We start from the raw sequence: 22,995 nt of genomic DNA, 5'->3' as shown, positions 1-22,995 counted from the left end.
TGGTAGAATACATTCTCCCTAATTTTCTAAGCCATCCTCAAAAGTGCTTTTCTTCATTTCTGAGAAACTATGATCTAGGAGATCAGGTGTCAGCAATAATCATGGAAAGCTAAAGGCCTTAAGACACTGGATAGAGTTCTTATAGTTATTCATGACCTTAGATCTCTAATGCTGAGTCCAGATCTACTTAATCAAATCTTGGGATAAAGGCCAATAACCTGATGATATATATCAGATTATATGATATATATTATGTATAACAGATGGTATATATTAACATTTTATAAAACAAATAGCAGCTTTACTATCCAGTTTATTCAGATAACATCTTTGATTGATGATATCAAGAAATCCTGAGTCTAGAAGATAATACCTTTAAACGTTCTTAGAGCCAGGCGCCTGTAATCCTAGCGACTCAGGAGGCTGAGATCTGAGGATCACCATTCAAAGCCAGCCCTGGGAAGGAAAGTCCATGAAACTCTTATCTCCAGTAAACACTCAAAAGACCGGAAGTGGCGCTGTAGCTCAAGTGGTAGAGCACTCGCCTTGAGCTGAAGAGCTGAGGGACAGCGCTCAGGCCCAGAGTTCAAGCACCATAACCGACAAAAAAACAAAACAAAACAAAAAACATTCTTAGTATGACATTTAAGACTTTATTCACTGAATAAGACATGACGGAAAAACCTTCTTCTGAGTTTTACACACACACACAAAAACCCAATTGAATGGGTAAGTCAATGTATTGATGAACTTTAATGTTGAGATGTGATGTTGAACACATCTGAGGGTGCATGTTTGTAATTAAGAGTTTTCAATATAAAAACACAAACTTTTGAAACATAATTTTGTCATTGAGATTCCTGAAACATTTATGATATCCAAAATCTTTTTAACTTTTTTATGGTTCCTTTTCCCTGGAATTTCACAATGTTTTTCCAAGACTCTGCTTCATGTCTACTTGGCTGTAGTATTTTCTAATTTAAAAACTTTATTTTTGAATATATAACATATGTACATGATCCAAAATTCAAAAGATACAGACAATATGCACTGAAGTCATTTCTATCCTTCTTCCCAGAGGCAATGAAAGCTATCAGGCTGCTATGTAGTTTTCCTGAGATTCTAGACATAAGCAAGTCATTTCTGTATTATTAAGAGAACCCTTACTAATATTTCAGAATGAACTAAAAAGCAAAAAAGAAGAACATTCTCAAACTTCTACATAATTTGTGATCATTATAGATAAACACATAGACATACTTTCACAAAGTTATTTTTAAAATATTCTGCTAAGACGGATCACGTTCTACTTTTTTACTTGGAAAGCCAATATATTTTATTTTTTTTTTATTGTGAAAATACTGTACAGAGAGGTTACAATTACATGGGCAAGATAATGAGTACATTTCTTATCAAGCATTGTAGCCTCCTCCTTTGTTTCCCCTTCCCATCCTCTTCCCCCCACCCCCACCCCGTCCCCCTACCGAATCCTCCACCCTCCTCCTCCCGCCTCACCAAAGTTGTAAAGTTCATTTTTCGACATAACGACTTGTACATCTCATTGTTGCAGGGTTTCTACCTCTATCCCTATTTAAACGATTTGTTTTTTCCCTTCCCCTCCACAAATTATACCAACATCAAATACAGTGAAGGGGGGGGGGTTATACCGTGGGGGAGGGACATACGAAGCAACAAAGAAATAATCTTATAAATATGTTAGAAACAATCGCATGAAAGAAAAAAACATTTGAATAGGTATCTTAGGGTTCATTTCCCTAACATCAACTTGTCTGACCGTTTCTGCTTGTCTCAGACATATACTAGTTATTGCAAATAAGGGAAACCATGGGACCTATGTTTCTTTGGGCCTGTCTTACTTCACTTAATATAATTTTTTCCAAGTCTTTTGGAAAGCCAATTTTATGTACTTAAGTTCTTTGTTACCATAGTGCCAAGATATGTATGTGGATATATATATACAAAACATATATTATGTATATTGTGAAGTCTTTTCCATAGCCAACAACTATAGCATATTAGTTATGTATTCCATGGAGACCTAACATCATTTATTTACTTGAAAACAGAACATGCTTTCCCAGGAAAAACAAAAACATGATTTTCCAGGTTTTAATGCAGTGATCTGTGACCTACTAATAATCTGTTGTTCATTTCAGTGCTGTTAACTGTGTTTCCTTTCTCTGCAAAAGTATGTAACAGAGAATAAATTTTCACAGGTGCTTCTGTTTTATGTGGTTAAGAATAAAACCCCAAGGAAGATGGGTTCCTGATAAGAAAATAAGAGTGTTTATTTCAGCTCTTATTTGTAATTCTTGATTCTTTTTCATTATTTTAGTCCTTTTTTCACTTTGGCATTATGATTAATACTCCTTCAACCTAACTTATAAATTTGAGAATACAGATGTTGATAGAGGAGGAAAGAAAAAAACAAAACTAAGTATTTGTTGAGAGTTTGCCATGTCTCAGCCCTTTTGCTAGATTTCTTTATGTACATTAGGACTGTACCACTTAATGCATAAAAACCTGAACACTTTACATATAAAACCAAGTAGTCCAAACCCAATCCAGTTTAAGAAAGCTCCTATTAGATTTTAGTTTTCCCTCAAAAAATGAAAGCTTAAACAATTTTAAACTTATGAGTAGTTATGCTACAGATCTATTTCTTGATTATACTATAGCTGGCTTTTTTTTTTTTTTTTGTCAGTCATGGGACTTGAACTCTGGGCCTGGGCACTATTCCTCAGCTCTTCAGCTCAAAGTGAGCACTGTACCACTTGAGCCACAGCCACTTCCAGTTTTCTGAGTGGTTTATTGGAGATGAAGTCTCACAGAGTTTCCTACCCAGACTGGCTTTGAACTGCAGTCCTAGATCTCAGCCTCCTGAGTAGCTAGGATTACAGACATGATCATATCAGCGTAAATCTATGTCAAATTGTCAGTCTGCTTTTAAATATCAAATATTGCCATGATCCATTACTATACTTACCTTAAGAATCTCTTTTATAAAAAAGTCATTGACTTTTATATCAAAATAATTGAATATTTTTTCAACATTAGTAAAAAGGATTTTTTTCTGATGTATGCTGGTACTGGGGCTTGAACTCAGGGACCATGTGCTATCTAAAGACCAGCTCTTTTCACTCAGTGTTGGTGCTCTACTACATGAGCCACAGCTCCACTTCTGGCTTTTTGCTGGTTAGAGATAAGAATGTCAAGGATGACACTCTTGATGCTTGGTCTGGCTTTGAATCCTCTGATCTCAGCCTCCTGAGAAGCTAGGACTGCAGGTATGAGCCACTGGCATCCAGCTCAAAAGGATATATTTTTACCATTGAAATAATTGTTTAAAAAATCATTATGTTTTTAATGATAAGGGTATCTTTTTTTCTAAAGTAGCTTTTTGCTGATGCATAGATAGCTTTCAGGATGAGGGTAGGTCACCAAAAGACTAAGCCTTGATTTGGAAGCTTAGAACTTTTAGCCTATCCTTCAGTCTTCCAGGAGCTAACACTAGTGGCCAATGATTTACTCAAGCATACATGGGTAATAAACCCTTCATAAAAACACTAAATGACAGGAGTTAGGGAGCTTCTAGGTTGGTGAATACATAGAGGTGTTGGGAGGGTGGTTTGCCTATAGAAGACATGGAAGTTCCTTGTTTTACATGTCTCTTCTATTCTGTTATTCTAAGTTTTACCCTTTATAACAAGCTGGTAGTAGCAAGTAAAGTATTTTGCTGAGTTTTGTGAGTCATTGTAGTAATTCTCCTTGGGAAGGTAGCTGTTGTGGACACTCTAATTTGTAGTCAAGTCAGAAGTGTGGTAACCCAATACCTGATACTTAGACCTGGTATCTGAGGGTTGGGCCACCTTGTGAGACTGAGCCTTACATTTATTGGGCCTAATGCTAACTCTTGGTAGTTAGGATTGAATTGAGTTACAGAACAGTGTATTAGTCAACTCACTGTTACTATAACCAATGTCCATAGCAATAAGTTATAAAGAGAAAAGATTTATTTTCACTCCAGTAAAAGTTCCCAATGAATTAAAGAATTAAAGTTCAGAGCAGAATTTTGTTTCATACAGCAATTAAACTCTTGACCTAATTAATGTCATCCTCTGATTATTATCAAATCAATGTAGACAAAAATCTCTAATAAGCACTTTACTATTCCTAGGAATTTAAAGGACATTGGCTACAAAAGATGTTCATGCTAAATAATAATCAGTAAGACACCAATAAAAATAGTGCAGTTTTAATCACCAGAGCAGGAAATTTTAAATGTTAATATTCAGTGTTGGCAAGGATATAGAGTAGAGAAGAAGTACTACTCTAGGTAACCACATACTTTAAAAAATTATTTTATTGTAAAGATGCTGTACAGAGGGGTTATAGTTACATGAGTAAGCTAATGAGTACATTTTTTGTCAGGCATTATTACCCCCTCCTTTGTTTTTCTCCTGCTGTCCCTTCCCTCTCCCACTTCCCCCACTCTTTCCCTGCCTCCAAAGTTGTAAAGTTTATTTTCATCTTAATGTCTTGTGGGTCTCATTGTTGCAATGGGATATTCCCCTTCTGCTCCCCAAATTAGATAAATGTATATACAACATTCAGGGTACCAAAATCAAATACAGTGAAGACAGGGGATATACCACAGGGGAAGAACATACAAAAGAAACAAGAAAATCACATAGTAAAGTAAAAACAACAACAAAGAAAACCCTCTTGTGTCCATATCTTAGGGTTCATTTCACTTTGCATCGTCTTATATGGTACATAGCTTTTGAGCTTTTCTACTCATCTGACAAGATTATCCTAGATATATACTAATTATTGCAAATAAAGGAAACCATGGGACCTATATTTCTTTGGGTCTGGCTTACTTCACTTAATATGATTTTATCCAAGTCTTCCTATTTCCTAACAAATGGTGCAGAGTCGTTCTTTTTGATGGAAGCATAGAATTCTATTGTATATATACCACATTTTCTTGATCCATATCTACTGAGGAACATTTGGGTTGGTTCCATAGCTTAGATATGGTGAATACTGCTTCAAAAAAACATAGTTGTGCTGGTAGCTTTAGTATGGCCTTGTTTGTGATCATTTGGGTAAATGCACAGAAGAGGGATTGCTGGGTTATAGGGGAGCTCTATGTGGAGTCTTTGGAGGAACCTCCATACTACTTTCCAAAGTGAACAAGTTTACACTCCCACCAACAATGCAGTAGGGTTCCCTTCTGTCCACATCCTCTCCAGCATCTGTTGTTACTAGATTTCTTGATTATAGCCATTCTAACTGGGGTGAGGTGGAATCACAATGTTGTTTTGAGTTGCATTTCTTTTTTTTTTTTTTTTTTTTTTTTATTGTAAAGCTACTATACAGAGGGTCACAGTTACATGAGTGAGGTTATGAGTACACTTCCTCTTGAACATTGTTACCCCCTCCATTGTTTTCCCCCTACCATCCCCTCCCTCCCTCCCTTCCCCGAGGTTCTTTTTTTTTTTTTTTTTTTTTTTTTGATTGTGATTAAATGATTACATAATTTCAAAGTCACAAGTTCATTCTAACTTCCCTGGAGCAAATTGTCTACCACAGTCTGTAATATATAACAGTGTTCACATGTTATATACCATATTTGTGATCAGCAGCATGAGGATATTTAGTAGTGGTTCAACCAGATGAGCGGGAGTTCTTTGTTTCTTAAGTCCTGTTAGTTTTGTCGTATCACTAACCTTTTGGATTTAGCATCCACTTATGAGGGAGACCATGTACCGTTTGTCTCTTCGTTCTTGGCTTACCTCGCTCAACATGATTCCTTCTAGCTCCATCCATTTCCCTGCAAATGCCATTATTTTGTCATTTCTAATGGCTGCATAATATTCCATTGTGTATAGATACCACAATTTTTGGATCCATTCATCTGTGGTGGGGCACCTAGGTTGTTTCCATATCCTAGCTATTGCGAACAGTGCTGCAATAAACATGGAGGTGCACGTGTCCTTGTATATTGGTTCCTGTTGTTCAGGGTAGATGCCTAGAAGTGGTATGACTGGGTCGTAAGGGAGGTCAATCTTTAGCTTTCTAAGGACCCTCCAGACTGCTTTCCAAAGTGGTTGTATAAGTGTACATTCCCACCAGCAGTGTAATAGGGTTCCTCTTTCTCCACATCCCCTCCAGCATTTGTCGTTGGCTGATTTGTGGATGTGGGACATTCTGACTGGGGTAAGGTGGTATCTCAGGGTTGTCTTTATTTGCATTTCCTTCACCACCAGGGATGATGAACATTTCCTCATGTGTTTCTTTGCCATTTTTATTTCTTCATTTGAGAAGTCCCTCTTTAGTTCCCTTGCCCATTTAGTAATTGGTTTGTTAGGTTTGGGAGGGATTAGTTTCTTGAGTTCCCTGTATATACAGGATGTTAACCCCTTGTCTGATATATTGCTGGTAAATATTTTTTCCCAATTAGTTGGTTGTCTTTCTAGCTTAGTTGCGATAGATTTAGCTGTGCAGAAGCTTTTTATTTTAAGGTAGTCCCATTTGTCGAGTCTCTCTCCAACTTGTTGTGACCCTGGGACTCTGTTCAGGAAGTTCCTTCCTGTGCCTATTAGTTCAAGTGTCTCTCCTACTCTGTCCTGCAGTAGTTTCAGAGATTCAGGTTTAATGTTAAGGTCTTTAATCCATTTTGAGTTGATGTTGGTGCATGGTGATAGGCTGGGGTCCACTTTTAGTTTTCTGCATGTGGCTGCCCAGTTTTCCCAGCACCAGCGGTTGAAGAGGCTGTGTTTCTTCCATTGTATGTCTTTGGCTCCTTTGTCGAATATCAGCTGGCTGTAGGCCTGTGGATTTATATCTGGATCTTCTATTCTGTTCCATTGGTCTTCGGGTCTGTTTTTGTGCCAGTACCATGCTGTCTTTGTGATTATAGCTCTGTAGTAGAGTTTGAAGTTCGGCATGGATAGCCCTCCCATATTGTCTTTATCCCCTAGAATTGTTTTGGCTATTCTAGGTCTTTTGTTGTTCCATATAAATTTTTGGACTGTTTTCTGTATTTCAGTGATGTACGTCATTGGGATTTTAATAGGAATTGCATTGAATTTGTATATTAATTTTGGAAGTATCACCATCTTTACTATATTAAGTCGGCCTATCCAGGAGCATGGGAGGTCTTTCCATTTCCTAGTGTCTTCTGCAATTTCTTTCTTTAACTTTTTATAGTTCTCATTAAATAGTTCTTTTACATCTTTGGTTAGGTTAATTCCTAAATATTTTATTTTTTGGGAGGTTATTGTGAATGGGGTTGCTCCCTTTATTTCCCTCTCTTCCTGTGCGTTATCAGTGTATAGGAAGGCAACTGATTTTTGTGGGTTTATTTTGTATCCTGCTATTTTGCCGAAGTGACTTATGATTTCTAAAAGTTTGGGGATGGAGTTTTTGGGATCGTGGAGGTATAGTATCATGTCGTCTGCAAAAAGGGATAGTTTCACTTCTTCTTTCCCTATGCGGATCCCTTTAATGTCTTTTTCTTGCCTTATTGCCCTGGCTAAGGGTTCTAGGACTATGTTGAAGAGGAGTGGAGACAGTGGACATCCTTGCCTTGTTCCTGTTTTTAGGAGGATTGGTTGTAGCTTTTCCCCATTAAGTATAATATTGGCTATTGGTCTGTCATAAATGGCTTTTATTGTTTTTAGAAATGTTCCTTCTATTCCTATTTTCTCCAGAGCTTTTAGCATGAATGAATGTTGAATTTTATCAAAGGCCTTTTCTGCATCTGTGGCGATAATCATGTGATTCTTGACCTTGGCTCTGTTGATATGCTGGATTACATTTATTGACTTACGTATGTTAAACCATCCCTGTGTCTCTGGGATGAAGCCTACCTGATCATAGTGTATTATTTTTTTTTATGTGTTTCTGGATTCTGTTAGCTAGAATCTTGTTAAGGATCTTTGCATCTGTGTTCATCAAGGAGATTGGCCTGTAATTCTCCTTTTTGGTTGGGTCTTTGCCTGGTTTGGGGATGAGTGTGATATTGGCTTCGTAGAATGAGTTTGGGATAGCTCCCTCCTTCTCTGTTTCTCTGAAGAGCTTGAGGAGTATGGGTATTAGTTCTTCTTTAAAGGTCTTATAGAATTCTGCTGTGAATCCATCTGGTCCTGGGCTTTTTTTTGTTGGAAGACTTTTGATAGCTTCCTGTATCTCATTATAGGATATTGGCTTATTTAATTGGTTAACTTCTTCTTTGCTCAGTTTGGGTAACTTGTATTTCTCTAAAAATGCATCCATTTCCGCCAGATTTTCTTCCTTTAGAGAGTATAGCTTTTGAAAGTAGTCTGTTAGAATTGTTTGGATATCTTGGGTACGTGTTGTGATGTTTCCCGTGGCATCCCTAATCCTATTAATATGGGTTTCCTCTCTTCTTTTTTTAATTAATCTTGCCAACGGGCCATCAATTTTGTTTATTTTTTCAAAGAACCAGCTTTTTGTTTGGTTTATTTTGGTTATGGTTTTCTGATTTTCTAATTGGTTAATCTCTGCTCTCAATTTGGTTATCTGGCTTCGTCTAGTAGCTTTAGGTCCCATTTTTTCTTGTTTTTCTAGCTGTTTTAGTTGCAACATGAGATTATTTACTTGGTCTGTCTCCATTCTCTTGATGTGGGCACTGAGGGCAATAAATTTGCCCCTCAGGACTGCTTTTGCTGTGTCCCACAAGTTTCTTTGTGAGGTGTTTTCATTTTCATTGAGTTGTAGGAAATGCTTTATTTCTTCTCTGATCTCTTCTGTTACCCAGGCCTTGTTAAGGAGTGTGCTGTTCAATTTCCATGTATTAGAGAAATTTCTGTGGTATGCTTTGTTATTGAGAGCTAGCTTGATTCCACTGTGGTCAGATAGGATACAGGGGATTATGTCGATCCCTTTGTATTTGCTTAAGTTCCTTGCATGAACTATGATATGGTCTATTTTGGAGAAAGTTCCATGAGCTGCTGAGAAGAATGTGTACTGTGTTGTTTTAGGGTGAAATACTCGGTAGATGTCAGTTAATTCCGCTTGAAGTATGGCCTCACTTAATTCGGTAGCTTCTTTGCCAATCCTCTGGTTGGTAGACCTGTCCTTTGGTGAGAGTGGCGTGTTAAAGTCTCCTAGTATTATCGTATTGGGATCTATTTTATTCTGTAAGTTTGAGAGCATTTGTTTAACATATCTGGGTGCACCGATATTTGGGGCATATAAGTTGATGATGGTTATATCCTCCTCTTGGATTGTTCCCTTTATTAATATGTAATGTCCGTCCTTGTCTTTCTGTACTGATTTTAATGAAAAGTTTATTTTGTCAGATATCAGGATAGCTACACCTGCTTTCTTATTGGGGGAATTTGATTGGTAGATCCTTTTCCACCCCTTCACTCTGAGTTTGTTTGTATGTTTGGCTGAGAGGTGGGTCTCCTGAAGGCAACAGATGGATGGGTCTTGTTTTCTGATCCAGTCCTCAGTTCGTTTTCTTTTAATTGGCGAATTCAGCCCATTTATATTAAGAGAAAGTATAGAGAGATGCATTGTTGTCCCTGCCATTCCGTTTTCCTAAGTTTTTCTTCTTTCCTTTCCTCCTGTGCTTGCTCAGTTAGACTTTGAGTAATGCCTGTTTGGGGCAGGTCCCAGTTCCTGGTTGCTTTCTTCAGGTTGTGTCCCCCCTCTTAGAATTCTTTGTAATGCTGGCTTAATGTTTATGTATTCATTTAGTTTTTCTTTGCTATTAAAAGTTTTCAGTTCTCCATCGAATGTGAATGCTAGCTTTGCCGGGTATATCAGTCTGGGTTGGCAGTTATTGGCTCTCAGGGCTCGTATGGTGCTTTCCCAGGCTTTTCTTGCATTCATTGTTTGTGTGGAGAGATCTGCAGTGATTCTAATTTTTTTCCCGTTGTAGTATAGCTCCTTCTTCATTTTTGCTGCATGCAGGATTGTTTCCTTATTATTCAGATCCATCATTGTTACTATTATGTGCCTAGAAGTGTTTCTCCTGGGATCTTGCTTGTTGGGTGTTCGATAAGCTTTTGTGATGTAGTTAAGATGGTCGTTTTTGAGGTGGGGAAAATTTTCATTGACTATCTTGTTAAATAGGTGTTGCATTCCCTTGCTCTGGAATTCCTCACCTTCGTCCACTCCGATTATGCGAAGGTTAAATTTTTTAGCATTATCTGCTTGCTCTTGAATTTCCCTTTGGTTTAATTTGAGTGATTTTTCCATATCTGTCACTTTTTGGTCCAGTTGGTGTATTCTGTCTTCTGTATCTGACACTCTACCTTCCATTTCATTCACTCTGTTGACCGTGGCTTCTATTGTGGTTTGCATGATGGAAATGGATCCCTTTATGGATTCAATGTTGGTTCTCAGAGTACTGATCTCACCTCTCAATGAGGTGATATCAGTATGCATTACCTCTAATTTGGCGTTTATCTCACTTCTTACTGAGGTTTGTGCAGCTTCTATTTTTGCATCCAATTTTTGTTTGATATCCTGTATATCTTTTGATAGTTCATCCTTGTGCTCTTTCAATTTCTGATCCATTTCTCGCTTTATTTCTTGAGTCATTGCCTCCAGCAACCCTTGGATGTAGTTTTTGTCTTCCATTCCTGCTTTGCTCCCACTGGGGCTCTCCCCTGCGTGGCTGCTGGCTTTTGGGGTGAGCTTGCTGTCCTGGGTAGTGGTAAACCTTGTGATTTTTCTCTGTGATTTTCGCATGGGGGTTCAGGAGACTGCTCTTCAATCTTGTTTTGGTGTGTCTGTCTTTGCTTGGTTGCTGATTCTCTATTGGTAGAGAGAGTCTGTGTCTGATCTGGATTCTGTTGGGAGCCTATTTCCAGCTGCTATTCACTTAGGATTCTCAGCTCTCTGCTGTAGCAATTCCCGCCTTTGGAAGGGTTGAGCAGCCTAGACTGCTTGTGTTTGCTCCTGCGGGTGCTCTTGGGAAGATCAGATGCTCTGGATGCACTCTCCCAAATACTGGAGTCTGCTATGGGCTCCTGATGTGTTTTTGTTTGTTTTGGGCTGGTTGTGGGCTTGAACTCTAGGTTTGGGTGCTGTCCCTCAGCTCTTCAGCTCAGGGCTGGCACCCTACCATTTGAGCCACAGCCCCACTTCTGACCCTTTTTGCTTTGTTCAGGCGCAGGTCCCCTGGCCTGGTTCCGGCCCCGGCCTGGAGCGCGCTCGTTAGGCCTGTGCTAATGTGTATACCACCTTGGTTATGCAGCCTGGAGGACACAGATCAAATTTCTTCTACTGTTGGTAGTCTTGACCCAGGGGCACTGTTCCTGGCTTGAGCATTTAAGCTCCCTTCCCGGGGCGCTCTTGCTCTGGCCTGGCCAGCAGAGTGTGCTCCACCGGCTGGTGGGGCTCTCGAACAGTTCCCAGTTTTAGTGGGTCCTGTGGTCCGGGTGTTGGGGTAGGGAGTCTAGGTCAGGGTCTGGGGATTCCCTCCAGCTCTGGTCTCCCTTGATGGATTCCCTGTCCCCTGATGGGTACTCACCCTGTAGGTCGTCAGTTGTTGTTGCAGTCCGTCAGTTGTTGTTGCAGTCCGAGTTCAGTTGGGGTGGTTGCGGGCTGGGTTGGGCGGCCCCCCGCCGGGTCGTTGCGATCGCGACAGGTCCCTTTGTGGCGCTGCTGGTGCCGGGCGGCTTTGGCGGGATGGAGCCTCTCCGCTCCGGTGGAGAGTGATGGGTGGGGTGGGATCCTCCTGGAGACTCCCGGCTGGTAGGTTTCTCTGTTCCTGGCGATCCGCTGTTCTGCAATCCGGTACCTGGTGATCTGCAAGCAGCCCCCTGTGTCTCTGTGGCTCCGGCAGCCCCTGCCGGGCCGGCTGGCCGGCGGCTTGGCGCACTGCCGCGCGGCCAGTAAAGGTTGGGGGAGGGGTCTTCGCTCTTCTCTGTTCTGAAATTCTTCTTTTCCTCTCTTTCTTTTTTTGTTATTTTCCACCTCTGGTTTTTCTCTGAGTGTTCGTCTTTTTGTTGTTGTCGGTCTCTTGGGGAGATTAAAGGTTGGAACTCGAACTCTCTTTTTGGTTGGAGAGAGCTGTGGCGTTTCCCTACTGCCCCGTCGCCATCTTCCCTTAACTCCTCCTGAGTTGCATTTCTTTTATGGATAAAGAGGTTGAGCATTTCTTCATGTGTCTATTGGCCATTCTTATTTCCTCTTTAGTGAAGTCTCTCTTTTAAGTCTTTAGCCCACTTATTAATAGGGTGGTTGTTTCTTTGAGGATTTGTTGTTGGGGGATTTAATTTTTTTAGTTCTAAGTATAGTTTAGATATGAGACCCTTGTCTGTTATATGGCTAGTGAAGGTCTTCTCCCAATCCGTGGGCTTTCTGTTGATCTTGCTAGCTGTGTCCTTTGCTGTGATGGAGCTTTACTTGATGGTAGTATGAAAGCATGCCTTTGAAAGGGCATGCTGTACTTTAAAATGTGTGCATACCCTTCAACTTAGTCATTTTGCTTCTGAATAGCAATTCTGTAAAAGTATTTGCACACACTTACATAAAGAAATTATAGGAGTAATGATAGTGGATGTATTGAGTTTTCAAATTGTAACTACAAGACATTATCTTGTGGAGAAAAAGTCTAATATAAATGATAATATTTTAAGTGATAAAACGAAGATCAATTTTATTAAATAAATCTAAATATTTGAAATATTCCACAAAAATGTTCCCCATCCCTAAATTATATAGGATAACTTTTAAGTAATAATGATAATAACACTAATAACAGCTTATATTTATGAGTATTTGCTATGTGCAGGGCAATTGGTAAACTATTACACATGCAAAATCTCATAGTCTTCACAATTGCGAATTGAGGTACCAAGTGGCTTGTTCAACTACTTTCAAAAGTTTTCATTTCCTACTGTTACTTTAGCCTGAAAACAGACCTCTCTCTCTCAAAGTTAGTGCTGCTGCTTTATAGCTTTGTCATGGGTACAAAAAAATGGAAGAAGTGAAAATATCCTGTTCAGAAAACATATTGTGTCCTCTCATATACACACAATTCTAAGATTTGTAAAAACTAACTTTAAGTCTTACTTTAAACAGGTAGTTTTTAATCTCTTTATAAATCTTTAAACAGGCACTTCCAGAGAGTCAGTACAAAACATCCCTCATTATCTACAAATAAAAGAAATACTTTCAATCAGCGATCAAGAATTTCTCCCATGTCATGTGATGGCTCAGCATTGGAAGTTCTATATGGAGTGTGAGGAACTAACATTCTAAAGGCTTGTTTTCTTAATCATTAGGCTTTTGTTCATATGTTCATGTTCTTTTCTTAGTTTGGTGGGTCTATGTTAGCATATAGTTTATGTGTTAATTATTGAAAATTTCTGTTTACTGTCATAAAAATATGATTTTTGACATTGAAATAAAGGCATTATGGATTAAACCGTGTTGGCTGTCTTGCTTTCTTTTTACTAATACAGACTTTAAAATAACTTCTTGTCCAACAATCAGTTGGAAAAAAGCTACCTTGCCCTTGTTCTTCCCAGTAGGAAGCCTAAGCAATTCAAGATATTTGCGAAAGGTTTTACCTATTGTAGGTTCTGATGAAATCTTTAAACTTCTGACCCTTAGCCATAGACGGGACTGTCTTAATAAGCCACAGTAAACCAATCTTCTATTTGATACATTTATACTTACCTATGCCTTTGTAGACTATGTGCAACGCCAGTCCTAGCACATTCTTTTACAGAAGTTCATTCTCTTTAGTATATATGTGACACACTTCTGCCAATTTGTTCTTAAGTACATTGCTTTCCTGCTGCTGTAAGAGTAAGATCTAGGCCCAGCATTCAGGTTTCTTGCTACCGTCCTAATATAATCATTTAACTTCATCTTGATGATCCTAACCTTTACACTTCTTTTTTTTTCCATCTTAGGAGCTGAAATATCTCCCAAAATTTGTGTGTTCAATTTCCAGCCTTCCATACCTCAGACTATAACTATATTTGAATATAGGGCCCTAGCAGAGTTTATTAAGTTAAAACAAAGCCAGAAAGGTAGTTCCTGATCCAGCCAGTGTCCTTATAATAGGAAACTTGGACACAAGTACAGAGATGAATAGATACAGCAAAAAGGCAGCCACCTAACAAGCCAAGGGATGTGGCCACAGAACAGAGTCACCATGACCTGAAATTTGACCTTAGACTTTATGCCCCCAGAAGTAAGAGATACACTTATTGTACGAAGTCACCAGTAGTTGTAATACCCAGTCTTGTTTTTGTTATCACGGCCCTAGAAAACTAATAACAATTCCAAATTCCTCCCTCCTTGTTTATGCTGTTTTTCCAGCTTTTAACATTCCTTTTCTCTCTGCCTATCTTTTCATTATTCTTTGAGGCCATCCTTGTATATGAACTCCTCTATTGCTTATTCAAGCCACTCCAATCCAGTCACCTAACATTAATTGCCTGCTATTATTAGCTTTCATGGTTTTTCTCCCATAAACATCTGGAAAGCTTGAAATTAAGTTCATGATGTTGCACTTTATAGTTTCTATAAAATATTGTGAACATTGATTCTTAAGTGATACTGGTCAGTTAGGACACTTTGAGGTAAAATAACAGAAAATCCTCATGAAAATGGATTAAGCAATAAGGGATCTTTATTTAAAAATCCAGAGGAAGGAACTAGTTAATGCTTCAACTAAATAATATCATTATTGTTTCTTTCTTCCAGCTTCCATCATAATAAAGATGACTCTGCTATTACAGGTAAGTGCACATGTAGAAACACTTCTAGTAGAAGAAGATAGATATTTTTCTTCCAATGTACTTCTTGAAAAAAAAAAAAACTTTGCTAAACACCTGTAACCCACAAGAAGCCAGAATTGAATCTCCTGCCATTTTTTAATCTGTCACTAGCCAGAGAAGTGATAGTACCTTGAAATGGCTTTGAGAAGTACAGGTATAGGAGGAGTATAGTCACGGTACAAATTTACAACTCTTTCAGTTAGAAGACAAACAAGGAAAAAGAAATAGATAAATAAGACAGACAGACAGATAGATATGAAGGGGAGAGGTAAGTATAAGAACTAATATATATATATATATATATATGTACATATATATATATATATATATATATATGGAATATAGGACTTGCTAGGTTCTACCACTTGAGCCACAAACCCAACCCTTTTGCTTTCAGTTTGTCTTCTGATAGCATCTCATACTTTTGCCATAGTTGGCCTCAGATCATGATCATCCTACCTCTATCTCTTGAGTAGCTGGGATTACAGGCACATACTACCATTTCCAGCCAAAAGTTAATATTTTTGAGCACTCGGTGTATTCCAGGCATTGTTGTAAGCACTTTGACGTGCTAACTCAAATAATCCTAACCATGCCCTATGAGGTAGGAAATATTATTCTCATTTTATTGATGAGGAAACTGAAGTGTAGGATAAATAACTTGCTTCAAAGTCACATAGCTACCAAGTGGTAGAATTGGAGATCAAATCTGGTGATTGGATTTTAAGTTTATCATAGGCACTATGTATTATTTTTCTCACCCAAAGATTGCTTGCCACCAAATATATGGAAATGACTAGAACAGTGTTGAAACATTCTGAGATGATGATACTGTGGCTCCTTTAGTTTACCTGTTCTAATGGGCTTAGTATGCTCATGGTATTGGGCAACCAGCGCCAGACAGGTATTCTTTAGTAAAGAAATGGGATTTAACTGTCCAACAATTGAGTTCTAATACAAACATGTTGCTGTTTTTCTATTTACAGACTTCTGAAATTCAATTTGTAAATGGAACTACCCCTTTATTTTTTGCCAGTCCTGGGGCTTGAACTCAGGGCCTGGGCACTGTCCCTGAGCTTCTTTTGCTCAAAGATAGCATTCTACCACTTAAGCCACAGCACCACTTCCGGCTTTTTCTGCTTATGTGGTACTGAGGAATCAAACCCAGGGCTTACTGCATGCTGGGCAAGCACTCTACCACTAAGCCACATTTTCAGCCCTATCCCATTGTTTTTACTGTATGTATATGCCCTTAGAGACTGTATTTCAAGGGATTTGGGTTCTGTTGAAGGCTAATAGCATTTAACCTCCACGCCTGTTTCTCAGATTCTTCTCCCTCTCATCCCATATTTGTTCTGAGAAACATATCTTAAACATTTAAAAGACAAGGAATGTGGTTTCTTCTTAAACTATATTTTCTGTGTCTCTTAAGGGAGCAGAATTTGAGGCAATGCCAAATCAGTTTATCATGGACCTAATTTAATCCCAAGTATAGGATTCATAGCTAACCTCTAATTTCCTTGGACATATCTGCACATTCATAATCTCTCATTTTAGCTACTTTGTAGGGTTCTAAGGCAGAATCAGTGGATACAAACATTTGAAGCTATAATGCTAGTTCTGCTTCTTATAGATGGGAAACGCAGGTAACATTTGTTTTTAGCTGTTTACAAGCTGTCTTAAAGTTCCATGACGTATGACAGTTTGGCTGAGATATGAACTTGCTTGAGTCCTTCAAAGTTGGAGGCAAGGAAGTGGTAAAAACAAGTTGCCAAGCTGGTGGGTGAGCCTTGCCAGTTACCTAAGCATCGCCTTCTTATTTTCTGTTCATTATTGCCTAAACTGCAACTGTCATGAAATAATGCAACAGAACAATCCAAAACTGGATATTTTTGGTCTAAAAATGGCCCCCAAATACTGAGGGAAATGAAAAGGTTCAAGAATATGTTGACTCTTAACCAGAGAGTAGGGTTATGCTTAATTTACAAAAAAAGAGACCACAGCCACATTTGGAAGAGTCCAGCTCTGTGCTGTAAATAACTTTTTATGGGATAGTGTAGGCCCAGAAAACCCCAGCCTGTAGAACTATGGGCCTTCTTTTTCCTTAGAAACCAAATGGTATGGCTTGAGATTCTCTCTATGTACAGGGCAACCTCTCATAGCCCCCTGCTATAGGTTCTTCCACCCATCTCTCTACCCTTGCCAAGAAGGAACTCATGTTCCCCCACCACAGCTGTTTCTCTATGAAAGTTTCCTTTAGCATGCCATCAACTTAGGCCTTGGGTCCTTGGGTCTCAGCCACTAGTGAGTGCTGTCACTACCTCCTAGCTTTCTGCCTCATGTCACCTCACCCTACCTGGTCATTTTCCCACAGAATCCTCCTCCCCAGCTGTGTGGAATAGGCCTTACTCACAGCCAGCTGTGATGGTAAAGGCGAAAGATTTCAAGCACACCACAGCAAATAATGTAAAATGATTGTACAGAACCTCCACCACAGAATTTCTCCTTTGTCTCTTCCAGACCTGCCTTTGGTTAATGAAGCAGGATAGGAGAAGGGTGTGAGTGTAGGCAACAGGCCCAATCTGGGCCCACCCCAGTGATTCTAATTTCACTCGTCTGTATGTCAGCAGTTTTTAATCTTTCCAAATGATTCCATCTACTTTCACTTGACTTTTCTCGCCCACCCTCAATCACTAAATTAATTCCATGTTTCCTGATCTGCCTCACTAAATTGAGTTACTGGTATCTCCTTAAAATATAGATTCCTAAGCTCTTTTCCAGCCTTACTGAATCAAAATCCTCTAGAAAAAAAATTGGGGCAAGTTCCTAGATGAATTTTCTTATGCATATATGGGAAACAAGACATGAGTTCAAGTCTTTTTTCCCCTTTTACATATGTACATATCTATGAGAATTGTTATGCTACTTTGATTCATATATACAAGGTTTAATCAAATTAGGATAATTAGCATTTCCTTGTCCTCATAATTTGTGTTGGAAACCTTCCTGCCTTTTTATATTTTTTATAAGATATGTAATAAATTGTTACAAACTCTAGTTAACCAGTGGTGATATATAATACTAGAATTTATTCCTCCTATCTAATTGTATTTTGGTGATGCTTCCAATCTCTCTCGCATTCCTCCTTCCCCTTCCTAACCTCTAGTGGCCACTCTTCTACTCTCTACTTTGAAATCAATAATCCAAGTCGTCAGTCTTGTTTTCAGTTGATTAATGTGTATTTTCTTCATTCGTTCATTTCAGAAATATTTAATGAGCACGTAATATGTACCAGCATTGTTTTCTGTGCTAGGAATACACCAGAGAATAAGACAACATTCATGTCCTCATGGAGCCAAAACTTTAATTTCAAATAGAGAAAAGTGTCTGTGAAAAGACAAAATTACAAAAAAAAAAAATAAGTTTTGCAGGTTTTTTTGAGATGGGGGTCTTATTGCATAACCCATACTGGCCTCAAACTCAGTATCTTTTTGCATTTGACTCCCAAGTGTTGCAATAACAAATGTTCACCATTATTCCAACCTAGTTTTGAAGATCTCAGTTACCTTTTACTTGATATTCTAGAACCATGTAACAGTGTAGGTCAAAAATGGTTCAGTATGCTGCCGCCCACCATATGTGCAAGTTACAGACAAAGGAAAGGAATGATGCAGAAAAGTGATGTACATACAACTGAATTGATCGCAGATTGACACTGTTTGAGCAAGGTTGAAGCAAAATGGTTGCCTGTGATGGACTGAAATTCATACGATACGATTGGCTGAGACTCAGCTATTTGTTACAGTTCATTACATTAAGACTCAGTTCACAGAGGCATACTCAAGCCAAATGACTTAATGTGTCCATCATGATAAAGGACAAAGGGTGTGGGAGAGGCCATTGTTTTAAAAGGAGTACGTGGGCAGGTGCTCATACCTGTCATCCTACCTACTCAGGAGGTTAAGATCTGAGGATCATGGTTTAAAGCCAGTCCAGGCAGAAAAGCTTGTGGATTCTCTAACCACCAAAAGGCCAGAAGTAGAGCTGTGTCTCAAGTGGTAGAGTGCCAGCTTTGAGCAAAAAAGCTAAGTAAGAGCATGAGGCTCTTGAATTCAAGCCCTAGTTCTGGCACACACACACACACACACTAATAATAATAATATAATAAAAACAAACAAAAGATGTTAAATAAGGGTGGCCAGGGAGAGCCCTTGATTTTGAGAAGTTGCATCTGAACAGAAAACAGTGATAATAAACTGCTTCCGAATTTTGTTGCAACATGTAAGTCTTACTTTATATGTCTCATAACTTCTAAATTAGATGGGATTTTCTTAAGGTCAGGGACTGTCTTGTATATTTTTGTATTCTCCCATAGCAACCAGTGTAGCACTTTGCACAAGCAAGAGCTCAGTGACTCACACTAGAATAAAAGCATTTTAATCTTAGATATAAAATCTTAAAGATCCTGCCAGCAGAGGACCCAGGAAGTTGCCTGCTTGTTAAGTAAAGGAAAATCCAGGGAAATACATGCAATAACTTTGTACTCACCCCAAGTCTAACCTTTCTCCTTTCCTGCTAGTCATATTAGTTACAGGTTCTAATCAGAAGGTCTTGAAAATATGCAAAGATTAGTCTTGGGCCTTGGTGAGATTAGCCACTGAGCTCTGAGTACCAATTTCTACCATCCTGACACAATGTCTTGTCTTTTGTACTCAATTTCCCTTTAACTTCTAACCAATATCAGCCCCTAATTTCCTGGGTTTTTATCTGAGTCCTGCAGAAGGACACTGGATCCTATTAAGTCTGAAGGCCAAAGAGAAATTCTTCAGTACACTGAAAATCTTCAGGAGATTTCTTCAAGAGAAACCACTTACGACGTTTGAGTTTATCCTGGTTCGGTTTGGGACTCATCACTTTTCAGAAGGTTTTTTACTTCTTGGAGTATTGCTCTTTTCTCCAGATGTTTTTCTTGGATCACACAGGAAAGAGTAACACAATCAGTGTTGGAAAGTTAATCCAGGAGGCAACATCATTGGGTGAAGAAATTCCTGAATAGCCAGACTAATAATTTCTTACGAACTCTACAACTGCTATTTAACCTAGGAAAGTCACGTGACCTCTTTGAGCCTTAGGAAACTTACTATAAGATATATTACTTTTTCTGACATTGCTTAGAAATATCATAAATATCTAATGAAATTACTGAGAGAGTACTTTTTAAAAATATATGTGTTGTAGTGCTGGGGAATCCACCAAGCTACACTGAAGAGTACTTTAAAGAATGTTAATTACTATGGCATTATAGCAGACTGTTATTACAGTAAAAGAAATTAATCATGTTTATGTACATGGTATGGTAGACATTGGCAGTCCCTCAACTTCTTATTTCTACAGGATATTTCAGACATAAGACTACCAGGCACATCCTCCTGTTTGCAGCTATGCTATTTTTTCTTTAGTTAAGATACATTTTATAATATGAAGGAGTTTCACTGTGGTATTTCCATATATGCACACAGTGTACTTTAACCAAATTCACCCCTCCACCATATTCCTGGGGGAGCTGTGCTTTTAATAGGCCATTTTGTGGGGCTGGGAAGGTGGCTCAGTGGTATAGCGCTTGCCTTGCATGCCTGAGGCCCTGGGTTCAATTCCTCAGCACCACATAAGCAAAAAGAAAAAAGCCAGAAGTGGCACTGTGGCTCAAGTGGTAGAGCACTAGCCTTGAGCTGAAGAGCTGAGGGACAGTGCCCAGGCCCAGAGTTCAGGCCCCACAACTGGACCCAAAAAAAAAAAATTGGCCATCTTGTGATATATATATATAAGATATATATATATATATATAGTGAAATTATATATATCTTGAGATGTATATCTTGTGTGTATCTTATATATACATCCCTTGTATATGTTTATATATATTCCTTATTTGTGTGTGTATATATGTGTATGTGTGTGTACACACATATACTTTCTTGGCACTACTGTGGCTTAAACTCAGGACCTCAAACGTGCTTAGCTTACTTGCTCAGCTGGTGCTCTAGCACCTAAGTCATGCCTTCAGCACTGTTTTTTTTGTCAGTTGTGGGGCTTGAACTCTGGGCCTGGGCACTGTCCCTCAGCTCTTCAGCTCAAGGCGAGCCCTCTATGGCTTGAGCCACAGCTCCACTTCCAGTTTTCTAGTGGTTTATTGGATATAAGAGCCTCATGGACTTTCCTGCCTGAGCTGGCTTTGAACCATGATCCTTGGGATCTCAGACCTCCTGAATAGCTAGGATTATAGTCCTGATACCCTGGCACCTGGCTTTCTATTTGCTTTTCCTAACATTTTCTTCAACGATATGTTTGGAACACCTTCACCTTAAAGTAAAGTCCTCTGGTGCTATCCCTAGTGATTGTCCCATGGACTAAATTCCTTGAACACAGTTTAGTTTTGATCTATGGATTGTTATTTGGTCCCTTGTCTATTGGCTTTTACTATCTGTGTTCTAAGTGCAAAACCTACTACTGAGCCGGGTGCTGGTGGCTCACACCTGTAATCCTAGCTACTCAGGAGGCTGAGATCTGAGTATTACAGTTCAAAGCCAGCCCCGGCAGGAAAGTCCGTGAGACTCTTATCTCCAATAAACCACTAGAAAATCAGAAGTGGCACTGTGGCTCAAGCGGTAGAGCACTTGCCTTGAGCTGAAGAGCGCAGGGACAGCGCCCAAGCCCAGAGTTCAAGCCCCACGACCAACCAAAAACAAAAAAAACAAAAACAAAAAAAACCCTACTCCTGGAGCTAAGAATTTCTTTGAGAGCATCCTCATCTCAAGCAATATATTTTCTGATTTTGGGGAATGGTACTTTAAGTTAGAAACCCCCCCCCCAAAAAAAAAAATATGTGCACTTGGAACCTGTAAATGTGATCTTATTTGGAAAATGAATCTTTGCAAATATATTTAAGATGAGATCACACTGGATTAGAGAGGGCCCAGAATCCAAAGGCTGGTATCTGTCCTTAACAAAGAGAAATTCAGAAATAGGAAGAAAGACAGGAAAGAATACTGTGTGACAGTAAAAGCTGAATTAGTGTTGCTGAAAAGGAGCCCTAAGGAAGAAGCTGAGGATTCTTCCCTAGAGCCTTCAGAGCAATCACAGGCCTGCCAATAAATACATTTCCATCATGTTAAGTCACCCAGTATGTGGTAATATGCTATGACAGTACTAGAAGACTAAAACAGAAATTCGGACTACAGTAGGCTTAATGTGCAGAGGCCCTTCTGGGTGGCATCATCCCCCACCATCCGATCTTGGGCAGTCCACGTTCAGAAGACCTGAGGAGCTGGTTGCAACAATGATTTGAGAGGATGAGGGGAGTATTTGAAAGCAACAAATGACGAAGAAAGGAAAAGGGACTGGGTCTGACCTGAATATCAAACAGTCCCAAACTAAGTTTACTAGGTTGAAGGTGTTTCTAAGGTCCTAACATGGCAGTGCTTTGCTTTAGGACAAAATGGGTGATGTGAGTGTTGGAGACAGGAGAACAAGTGAGTCAATGGGTATTCACTTTATGGTATGAAATACTGAAAATAGTAACTGACCTGAGAGAGAGACAGAAAGACAAAGAGACAGACAGGGTGTGTGTATGCATTTCCTAAAATACCTTGCTTGAGATAACTAGGAACTTCCAAGGCTGAGACTGATGATGGCTGATGTCGTTTTGAATTTGTATCCTAGAGGTTTGGGTTTCCTCTGTGGCTAACAGCATGCATACCCAGCAGACCTACCCTGTCCAGTTCTGGCTGCCACTTGCAGGCAAGTTATTTATCCCAACTTACTTCCCCCATTTAATTTGTAAAATAAGAATAAATATAGATGATAATGATTGGATCATTTAATGGTTTAGAAACAGCACACAGGATGGATAATAGAAGTCTTCTTTTTCTTCTCCCCCGACTCCTCCTTCCTTTCTTTCTCCCCCATTACTTCCCCTCTCCCCTCTCTTCCTTTCCTTCCTTTTTGTCATCTGGTGCACTTGAGGGAGACCTGGAAGTGTAAAATATGTACTGTGTTGACTCTTCCCAAAAGCAGAGGCTCCACTGGGAAGGAGACAACCCACTAGGGTGAGTTGTTTGGAACAAGATCCTTAAAAGGCAGGAGGAGGGGGCACCAGGCACCCTTGGCTCACACCTGTAATCCTAGC

General features: G+C 39.2%; 1 protein-coding gene across 1 annotated transcript in view; it reads left to right on the top strand.

The window, feature by feature from the left end:
* Ankrd31 (ankyrin repeat domain 31) overlaps positions 1–13,446 on the top strand; it is a 112,199-nt gene extending 98,753 nt beyond the window's left edge. Inside the window, exon 24 of the mRNA XM_042690960.1 lies at positions 13,133–13,446. Within this exon, the coding sequence (XP_042546894.1) occupies positions 13,133–13,278 (146 nt within the window). The 3' untranslated portion in view covers positions 13,279–13,446. The remainder of the gene's footprint in view (positions 1–13,132) is intronic.
* The last annotated feature ends 9,549 nt before the right edge of the window (positions 13,447–22,995 follow it).

The sequence above is a fragment of the Dipodomys spectabilis genome, unplaced genomic scaffold (assembly GCF_019054845.1).
Source record: "Dipodomys spectabilis isolate Male_0828 unplaced genomic scaffold, ASM1905484v1 ptg000140l, whole genome shotgun sequence".
NCBI classification, from domain to species: Eukaryota; Metazoa; Chordata; class Mammalia; order Rodentia; family Heteromyidae; genus Dipodomys; species Dipodomys spectabilis.
The sequence above is the reverse complement of the archived record's forward strand: the minus strand, read 5'-3'. Positions and strand labels throughout refer to the sequence as shown.